The sequence below is a fragment of the Perognathus longimembris genome, chromosome 1, assembly GCF_023159225.1.
Source record: "Perognathus longimembris pacificus isolate PPM17 chromosome 1, ASM2315922v1, whole genome shotgun sequence".
Lineage (NCBI taxonomy): Eukaryota > Metazoa > Chordata > Mammalia > Rodentia > Heteromyidae > Perognathus > Perognathus longimembris.
Genome location: NC_063161.1, coordinates 32,834,994 through 32,845,732, shown reverse-complemented (window position 1 = coordinate 32,845,732; position 10,739 = coordinate 32,834,994). Strand labels below are relative to the sequence as shown.

Sequence of the window (10,739 nt, the reverse complement as noted above, 5' to 3'; positions counted from 1 at the left end):
TTATGTATTAGTGTACTAGCCAATATCTGACACTATCTGTCATTTTATTTCCAAAGGAAATTAGGGCAATTCATATGGAGAAGTATAGGAGTACTACTTTAGACAATCTTGAAAGCCAGAATCAGATTTCTTAATTACTCAAGTGGCAGTTCTGACTTCAGTAGTAGTGCCATGCAGGACTTACTCTGTATTAATAGAGCCTGGAGTAATGCTATGTTTAATTATTTCCATTATAGGATAGATGGTACTTGAACTGATATAATTTAGCCGACTGATGCAGTTTGGTTTACAAGATAGATGGAATGGGAGATCGAGAGCGCCTCAGAGGACAAGGAGAGTTGTAGGGTGATGTTACTGGAGAAAGCCTCAGCGCATTGCCTGCCAAGCCCGCTATGTTGTTTAAGCTTCGAGATTTTTCATATCCTTTTATGAAAAAATGCACAGATATCAGTTGAGTTCCACCAGAAAATTGACAGACACAAACAATTCCATGCAGGCTAATCAAAAGTGCTATTTTTTAGCTCAAAGAAGAATTCGTTTACATGAAGTTCAATATTGAAATAATTCACAATTGTAAAAAAAGATAAAAAGAAACTCACTGCAAGCTGGCATTGTCCAAAGATTAAGCCAGCTACCACACACTACAGCACAATTAATATTCTTTCCTAGATTGTAGCTAATATAAATATCATTTTGCCTATAGAATACCAGAACTTTTAAGAATTAGGCAAAGCAACTTAAGTAAGATATGGACTTAATATCACATTTCAGAATGTGCTTTTGAAAATGAAAATGGATACATTAACTACTTTTTCCATTTTCATTTTAATAATCTAAATAAAGTATGCTTAAGCTTAAGTAAGCAATCTTTTTCAAGCATATTTATTCTTCTGGCTTTATAGAGCTAAAAGAATGACTATTAAAATAATGGTACTTGATGTCATTATCTAGGTGACATAGGATGGGATGCCCATTTCTAATCCTCTGGATAAAAAGCAAAAGTAACTGAAAAGGGAAGTGAATGAGTTCTAAGCAAAGCCATGATTTCCACAAAATAAACTTGAATTTGATTACATAATGTCTTTGCCTGGTGTGGTCTCTTTCCCTCACCTCCCCAGAATCAAGAAAAAATTTACAAGTTTTAAATTAACTTTCACCCTAATGTATTATTCATGACTATGATAGCCATGGCCCAATTGTCTTTCTTCAATACTCAAACCAGATCTCTTTTGTAGGGATTTGTGTACTGTAGTATTTCTATTGCAAACTATTAGAGACCATTCAATGATATGGGGGCATTCAGTATAAAGTTTGAAGTGACATGTCTGAACAGCAGGACAACTGTTTACTCTAAGTGGAGCCAGTTTTGGAAATGAGTGTGTGGGCAGCTGCACTGAAGAACTGTTATAGAGCAGGAAAGCGAACTTCCTTTTGGACAAAGTTGAACACGTGCATACACCTCCAGTGAACTTCTTGTCTCCCTTAGACTGTGTAGCACACTGTGATGCTAATTAGCCCAGAGTGCACTTGCTGATTGTGGAAGAAAAAGAAAGAAAAATGAGTCCTTTGTTAGTACTCATGTTCTTCCAAGCTACTTCTTTCTTTCATTCTATCTTTTCATAGAACTTGTAGGGAAGAAGTCATTACTAACACTTCTGCTAGAAGTGAAGTGATATCTCTAATTACTGATACTATGAGAGGCCAAGGCAGCTATGGATGTACATTACAATCACAACTTTGTAATCAGATGAAGCTGGGCTTTTTAGAAAAAGGGGAAAATCCACACACACCCTGAGCATTATAAGCACACCAATTTTCAGTAGAAGACATCTTTTGACAATTTTTGTAGGTGGAGATGTATGCTATTCATTTACTATGATAAAGCTTTCTAAGATATGATTTCTACTGATTAAAAAACTGCTAATATTTTAGTTAGTATTCATTATTATCAAATATGGGAAATGGATATCTTTCATTCCATGTTGGTAGATAATATGTGAGTTAAGAAAAGGATGTCAAATAATTTTAAATTTCACAAAGTTTATTTTTTAAAAGGGACCTTCATATGTTTCAGAAGTCCATTATTACTAATGTTCTCTAAGTGGCTGAAAATATAACTTTGGGAATTGTAAAAAATATTTTATTCAATGCAGTAGAAGTTGATTATGTAACCTAAAGCAGTGAACTAGAAAAAAAATTGATTAATTTTGACTAAAGGGAAACTGATGATTGTGAATGAACCAGAAGGGTTCATAATATTTATAAACGCTCATTATAACATTATAACTTTGTTCACCACCACCTTCAAGGTATCTAGGGGAAGCTCAGAAATTTTTGACAATTTTATATAAATCATACCAGTAAGTATAGGTATATTTTAGTTGCTGTATTTTGATTGTAAATTATTTGTCCAAAATTATGGTGTTTCACATAAACATTACTCATGCCCTTTATAGGTTCTCTTCTTTTTAATGTCTATACTTTCAATATTCATTTAGAAGGATTTTTCAGTTTAGTAACAATTATATAATTAGTAAAATTATATGTTATTCATATACTTTCTATATATATTTCTACATGTTTGATTTCAACTAGGAGATTTGATAAAATTATTGCTTACTCGTGGTTTTACTGGAGCAAAACCTGAAAATGTAATTAATGAGAATAAACAACTCTAGATTTATTTTAAACTAAAATCAAAATAATATATTGGATTGGATGTATTTTTTTTCAGATCCTGGGAGCACAGGTTTCTTTGAAGCAATGTTAGAACTGCCTATCCAATCACGTGCCATCTGAGAGAATGTACACATAATAAATCTTCTTAAAAACTACTGTACAAATAGAAAAATGTATTCTAAGTATTATATTTTACTTAAGTGAATCTCCAAGTTTTCTTAACATATACAACTATGTTACATTTGTATAAAAGAAACATACAATGACAATCCAGTAAATTCATTTACATAGGATGAGTTTTTAGGATTTTAAATAAAATCAGTAGAGGCATCAACTTGAAGGTAAATTTATTTTCTCATTGAAAATAAATGTTCAAGTAGAATATAAGAAAAATATAACCTAAATAAAAGAAAAGAAGAGAGGAAATAAATTCTTGGAAGATATGAAAACATAACAAACTAGAAAGAAGGCTTAGGTAACTTATTCACAAATGTTACCTGACCTAGGAGAAAAAACAAAGACACACAAATACAAGAGAAATAAATAAGAATGAAAAAGAGTTGATATGGCATAAAATGCTATGGATAAGTTTTCAAAGATGTTTTCAGTGATAAAGATAATTTTTTGTTTGTGAAATAAAATTGAATGTACAAGTTTTCCATGCAAACTAAATATCTTATTAATTGCTTTGCTCGTGGAAATTTACCAATATACTTACAGTAACACTATATTTACATAATACCTAAAATGTTTTCAAAGATTTTTCTCATCTGTAAACTATTTTAACAATTTAAAATTAAAAATATTTTCTAACATGGAAGGAAAAACATTCTAGTAAGGTTTCCTTGAACAAGTAACCTTGGTAAAATTAGTGTATATAATGTTTTATTGAATGATGAACAAAATTTATCTAAGTTGAATTATACACACATGTATGTATATATATGCATATATATACATGCCTACACATTTTACAGAAGTATAAATGTAGATATATAGTAAGTTATGTAATAAACCTTGAAGTATATGTTCAATGCAACATATTATCACAAAGACAATATCATTTTTAATCTATGTACATAGTTGAACAAAACTAGAATAGGATATTAACTATTTTCATAAAAACATTTTAAAAATTTTTCCAGCACATGTATAAATGTAAAATAGTAAACCCATTCAATGATTGGAACACATTTTAGTTCAAGAACAGATGTAGATGATAGAAATAATTGCAAAAGAATAATATTTTTAAAAGTACTCATAGAAAAAGAAAGGCCTTTAGTCCTCTCTTATGAGCCTCAAAAACACACAAACTAGAAGGCAGCAGAAAAATGATCAGAAGAAATTAAAGAAAAGTGCCACATGAATAATGATATAAAATGTCAAAGAAAGACAACACAACATATTTTAAGCTTAAAATGGTAAGAATTCAATTGGGTAAAACTATAATGGAATAACAAATAAGCAATTTTTCTTAAAATTCAGTTGCAATAATATGAAAATTTGGGGATGATTTTTCACTCAAAGTTAGCCAATTATTAGAACAAATCATTATAGATATAGATACATATATATTCTGATGTATCATTTTAAAAAGACACTTGGTCACCACTTTTATTCATTTGATATTTATATGCCACTTTCCATATGTTTCAGGCATACTCATGGCCTAATGAAAATATGAATGAATTTAAAGTTTTAATTTTTTCGGAGGAAAAATACTGTAGGTGTATATCTAAGCACTTATGTAACCTTTCAAGTGATTAAAAGGTGTATTTGCCTGAAGATCCTGTACCTTTGATACCTTGACAAACTCAGGTAAACCACTGACAAATCTACCCAAATAGGAGAACAGAGACCTTAAGGGTTTGTAGTATTTATTCTGAAAATAAAAATACCCAATAATTTATTTCATAGGCATCAATTATCAAATTTATTTGTATCTCTGAATAATGGTTTTAATGCATTGTAGTAAAAACCTACGAAATATGTTAGAAAATAATTAGGTGAGTAATTTAATATTTACATATTTCATTATATTTCTGCCCATACACAAATGAAAAAAAAGAGAAATGTCTTTCAGATATGACAGTCTATTATGACAGGCATTTTCCAATGCTTAAAATTAAAAATGGGTTGGAGGGAGGAAGAAAATGATGAATGGGCATTTACATCACTGCACATATTACTGGAACTTACTCCATTGCTATGTCACCTGTTATGGTCTTATTAAAGGCATGCCTACCTTTCCTGATACCTCCATCAGAAGCGCACGTGTAATCACCTGCAGTCAGAAGGAAACATGTTTCCCCTCTTCTGTTTTTGTCTCTGGTACTAGAGCGTCTGATGGGGAGCCTTTCTGGGGGTGATAATGGCGGCTCACTTCCTGTACTGTCGTCACCTGACAACACTGGTCACAGCGCCATGGACAGACAGTGATGGATGAGGAAATGAGACAGGACAAAGAGTTTACACCAAATGCCCATAGTCTAGGCACTCAATATACAAAACACAAGCATCACATCACAATAAGAACAGTTTTTATCACTCATTTCTCTCTCTCTTTCTCTCTCTCTCTCTCTCTCACACACACACACACACACTAAAATAAAATCGATTATGTGGAGCAAAATGGTAATGTACTGCAAAGGAAAAAAGTGCTCTTTGTAAAATTTTTATTGCTTTGAGGGTTTTGCCTAATATATTATTGACTTTCACACAAGTAGTGCATACTCAAAAAAAGCCCCAAAACCTGGGAGCATGTATTAGCACACAATTTACCTTACAAGATGTTACATGCTATTGCGAAAGTATATTAGGTATCATTAAAAGCAGAGCCCGTGTTAAAAACAAAAACAAAGTACTCTCAAGCAAAGGGAAATCTCTCAAGCAAATGCCTATTTTGTGACTGCCTAAGAGGCTTGCTTTTAGTATTTCCCTAAAAGTAATTTTTAGAAAAACTTAATAAAAATAACTCTAAGGCTTAAAAGCTGCATGTCCAGATACTGCATTTTGAAGTAACACAGTATTGTTGAGCACACAGTTGAACAGATCAACTTCTTCAAATTCCCTTGAAATAACTGTTTACTTCTGTATGCTTGCCAAATACTTCTCCGTCCCTGTCATTGCAATGTGTACCAGAAATAAGAGTATCATCCTTTTCCATTCCCTTCGTAAAGACTCTATATTGATACTCTGAGAGCAGTCTAATAAGGGCAGCAACACAAACTAAATCCTCCCTTCATATACATAATCTTAACTCTTAGACATTTGTTGGGAACAATACATCTGAAATTCCCTAATAAAATTTCCTAACTGAGCATGAGGACTCTTTGATGGAATTTTTACTCGAGCCATACCTTATTTTTACCCCTCCATCTGCCTCTTAAAATGTATGGAGGGCTGGCAATGTGGCCTAGTGGTAGAGTGATTGCCTAGCATTAATGAAGGCCTGGATTTGATTCCTCAGCACCACATATACAGAAAAAGCAGAAGTGGTACAGTGGCTCAAGTGGTAGTGTGCTAGCCTTAAACAAAAAGAAGCCAGAGACAGTGCTCAATCCCTGAATTCAAGCCCCAAGACTGGAAATAAAAATTATGAAACCCATGCAGGAATGTTATCCACACCTGTAAGCCCAGCTATATGGAACACATAGGCAGTAGAAATATGGTCTAAGATCAGACCAGACTAAAAGTACTTCTGGAAACTAAGGAATTATGAAAATGACATATGCCTTTTTGTTTCTTCGCTTCATTATTTTGTGTTATTTCTAAGTGGTGCATGTGACCACAGTCATTTATTCACAAGAAAAAGATTAAATATGTGTAAATTATGCGGAATGCATATGCCTCAATTTGTCCTAGCAGGAAAAGTTATTTAAACCGCAGAAGGTTTCTTATCCTGGAATCAGATAGAATAGAGATAACACTATTGATCATTACATTGGCACACTGCAGTTCAAATTAGAATCAACTTCAAAGTACTTTAGCAATGAGGAGGAATAGCTAATTTTATGCAATAAATTATCTAAAGTTCTGGAATGCACACTTCATTTAAAAAATGAAATCTACAGAAAAATTCAAGTTTGTCTTTGGTTATCAGAAGCAAATCTTGAAAAATTCCTGAAAAATGGTGAGTTTGAATTCTATAACACGGAACTTTGTCTCGCCAAAAGGGTTATATTAAGAAACTCTGACTTATGAACAATAAAAATGTAGCCAATCTTGCAGAATATTACTAAAAAAGAACTTTGCTATTGAAAGATTTATCTTCCATATCACCTCTTTGGTGTTTAGGCCCTTGATATGCAAGCACCCATTCTCCTTAAATAACTGTTTCTTGTGGATCTGGTTGAGATGCATCGCCCCATGTGGCAGGGGTAAAACTGAGACAAACACACCAAGCCAAATGATATGGAGACCAACATTTGGAGAAAGAAGAACGGAGAAAATGGCCATACCATCACATCGTGCAAAGAAACAAAGAAACATCGGCACAAAAGCAACAAACAGGCAAAAAAAAAAAAAAATGACACCATCAGCAAAGGTCATTCCCATTAATGTCAGTAAACTGTATAAGTTGGTCATTGCCCTGTATCTTATAGATATCTACAATCACATGCTCACACTTGCGCACGCGCGTGCGCACACATGCATGCACGCACACACAATTTACTTTAAATTAAGACTGAAATTCCATACCCATACGAAGATAGCTGCCCTCTGCCTAAGAGAGAAGGTCGATAAAGTAATGACAATGGTTTATAAAGTAGTGTCATCTATTTCGAATTGTGCCTTACCTGATCTATTATGTTCCAGAAGTCGATTGTCTTTGCCCAGACATGTGTCACTCTGTGTGCTATTGCAGGCTGTATTCAATTCTGTCTTGCAAAATGTTGGTGAGCTTGCCTGAGGGGCAGGAGGAATGTGCTTCTTTCTCTTTCTTGGAAGTTTCTGCTTCGCCATTGCTAAGGAGTAGTACATTCCAAAATTGTTGACAATGACAGGCACTGGCATGGCGATTGTCAGCACTCCAGCCAGAGCACATAAGGCTCCTACCAGCATCCCTGACCACGTTTGGGGGTACATATCCCCATAGCCCAGGGTAGTCATGGTCACCACAGCCCACCAAAACCCAATGGGAATGTTTTTGAATTGTGTGTGTTCACTAGCGGAAGGGTCATTAGGTTGAGCTCCTACTCTCTCGGCATAGTAGATCATGGTAGCAAATATCAAAACTCCTAGAGCCAGAAAGATAATCAGCAGCAAAAATTCATTAGTACTAGCTCGAAGTGTGTGTCCAAGCACCCTCAAACCGACGAAATGGCGGGTGAGCTTGAAGATTCTCAGGATCCTCACAAACCTCACTACCCTGAGGAAGCCGAGTACATCCTTGGCAGCTTTCGATGAGAGCCCACTCAGTCCCACCTCCAAGTAGAAGGGTAGGATGGCCACAAAGTCAATGATATTCAAGAGGTTTTTGACGAACTCAAGTTTATTGGGTGAGAAAACAATACGGACTAAAAATTCAAACGTAAACCACACCACACACACTCCCTCCACGTAGGTCAAGGCAGGATCCGTCTCGATTTCATACTGTAGAACAACGCTTGTGCCATTGGTGACCGGTTCCGTCTTGTTTTTAACAATGTTGAAAGCCTCGTGGGTTTCCAGGCAAAAGGTGGTGATAGAAACCAAGATGAAGAATAAAGAAGCAAAAGCAATGAACTGTAGAAGAAAAAGAAACAGAGTGATCTGAACCATCATCTACTCGGATCCAAATCTAAGAGCACCGATTCCTTCTGAACAGAAAGACTAACAGCCTATTTGGAGATATCGCACGGAATATTTCGCAAGTCAAGGGAGAGTTTGCATGTCCTATTAATCAGAGAGTACATCTCACATGTCTCAAGTGCTGTTTTCCACTTACACATAGAACAAGTTTAGCTTTAGTTGTGAAAATTGCTTAGAACTATGACATAAGAAAACATAACCTGTGAAGAAAGTGTAACATTAGTCCAAAAGTGTTTTGAAAAGGAAATAATCTGGGGGGGGGGGGGGGGGAGGGGAGTCAGACAAGGCCTTCCAGACATTGTGTTTCGTGAAGCTAGCAATCTTCATAAATGAGATTGAGTTTTATATCAATAAATATAAACTACAATAGACAACTATTAGGAGGTATGAACATGGAGAAAGTGTTAGAAATATATACCACAACTTAACTGGTATCAATCCAAGGTGGCAACTTGTCCAGTAGAATAAGTTGAGGGAGGAAAAATAATTCAAACAGATGGAGAAAATAGATTAAGATACAAATTAAAACCAACTTTCTTCCTCTACTAAAGAACCTCTTTCTTCTTTTATTCAAAGATTTCAAAGTGTTAGTAACATTGGAAAGTAACAGTGAGATTGTTGTAATTTTTATTTAATTCAATTTCATTTCTTCAGTCAATACTGTATCAATGCACAAAAATCTACTGATACAGATTGACAGGTATTGTGAAAAATTACATAGTTTTGACTATATCCAAACACAATTGATACAAGTTTGTATATGTCACTAATTCCTATCAATTTACATACCAGTGCTCCTAGTTCCTGCTTAAGAACATCAGGTTGAGAGAGCTTAAGTCACTTTTCTTAGTTCATATGAAATGAAATGATAGAACTGGCAGATTACCTCCAGAATCCATTTCCTTACCGTCTCAAATTCTCAGATGTAGAATACAGATAATTTGTTATCGTTTCCTTGGACTGTAATCACAGACTCATTAGTATTCTTCACCTGAATAGTTGAAACCTAGGTGCTTCAGGCATGGTTGTCTCCAGGACTAGAGGATTTTGAAATGGGTGGCAGATGTCTAGAGGTCTTACATAAATGCTCAGATTTAGGATGCTAAGTGAACAGATCATCCCACAAGTGTCTAAACAAGTGAATCACTTAGGAGAAAGAAAGGGCCAGTCCAGTGAAGAAAGATCTTTATTTGGAAACAAATATTGAGCTCTAATATCTGTAACTCAAACTCTGAGAGGGACTGAGCTGTGCTTGGAGGTGGAAACTACTTTCTTTTTTAAAAAATCAGTTTACTATACAATATATGCGAGCTACACATGAAGACTAAGTAGTCAGAACTGTGACTTTGTTAGTTAACAAAATACCCCAAATTCAGGAATAATTTTCTATATAATGTGGTAGTTACTACATAGATTATATACTATTATGTGACTGATATGTGTGAGATGTTGAATTGCCTTACCACGTACATCTTCCAACAATATTATTTTTGGCATTATTGTCAGACCATTAGCACTCTTAAACGTATTGTGAAATTGTTTTCATTCATTTTTTTCCTTTGTGTATTTACATACACAATTTTTAATCAGCTACTTGTTATCACTATGATGCTAGACACATTTAAAAATGACATCTTTTAGGGGAAGCAATAATTATCCTTGATGCATAAATTGCTTCTTAATCTAAGCTTAATTTAAAACCCATATTTGTGTCTAATTCCACGTAAAATCTGTATTAGTAGAACCTTGTTAATATGTACCTATTCACTCTTCTCACCCACACTTCCCTTCATCTCTAGCATTTTGGGCTACATGCGAAGTTTTAGGGCACAAATTATATCTACAAGGCAAATGGAATATTAAAAAACTGAAATGCAATTTCTTTTTACAATTTTGGTATTCTTTAGTCATTTTTTTCAGTTGACTTTGCAGTCTCAAATTCCACCTACATTCATGTGGCATATTCACTTCTCAATATTTTGAGCTTCCAAATGTTCCATCCAGTCAGGAAAAAGATATGATAGTTCACATTGGTGCTTGTTAACAAAAAAATACTAACATTTTTCTTAGTCAGATATTTTCCAATGATTTACTCACTCATGCATTCATTCAACAATGTGTTTTAGATGCTTCTGTATTTCACATAACAGGCTGTTCAACAGCATAATCCCAGCCTTTGAAAAGCTCACAATATTCTATGGATACAAACATGAAATATATTAATCACACAAAAAAATATAACTAACTTGAAATAAAATGGAAATAAA

The 10,739-nt window shown here is 34.2% G+C and overlaps 1 protein-coding gene across 1 annotated transcript in view; it reads right to left on the bottom strand.

Moving 5' to 3' along the window:
• Positions 1–286: 286 nt before the first annotated feature.
• Positions 287–10,739, bottom strand: part of Kcnc2 (potassium voltage-gated channel subfamily C member 2) — a 148,673-nt gene continuing 138,220 nt past the window's right edge. Inside the window, exons 3-5 of the mRNA XM_048349770.1 lie at positions 7,479–8,406; positions 4,925–5,089; positions 287–423 (exon numbers count right to left, since the gene is read on the bottom strand). Coding sequence (XP_048205727.1) covers positions 287–423; positions 4,925–5,089; positions 7,479–8,406 — 1,230 coding nt within the window. The remainder of the gene's footprint in view (positions 424–4,924; positions 5,090–7,478; positions 8,407–10,739) is intronic.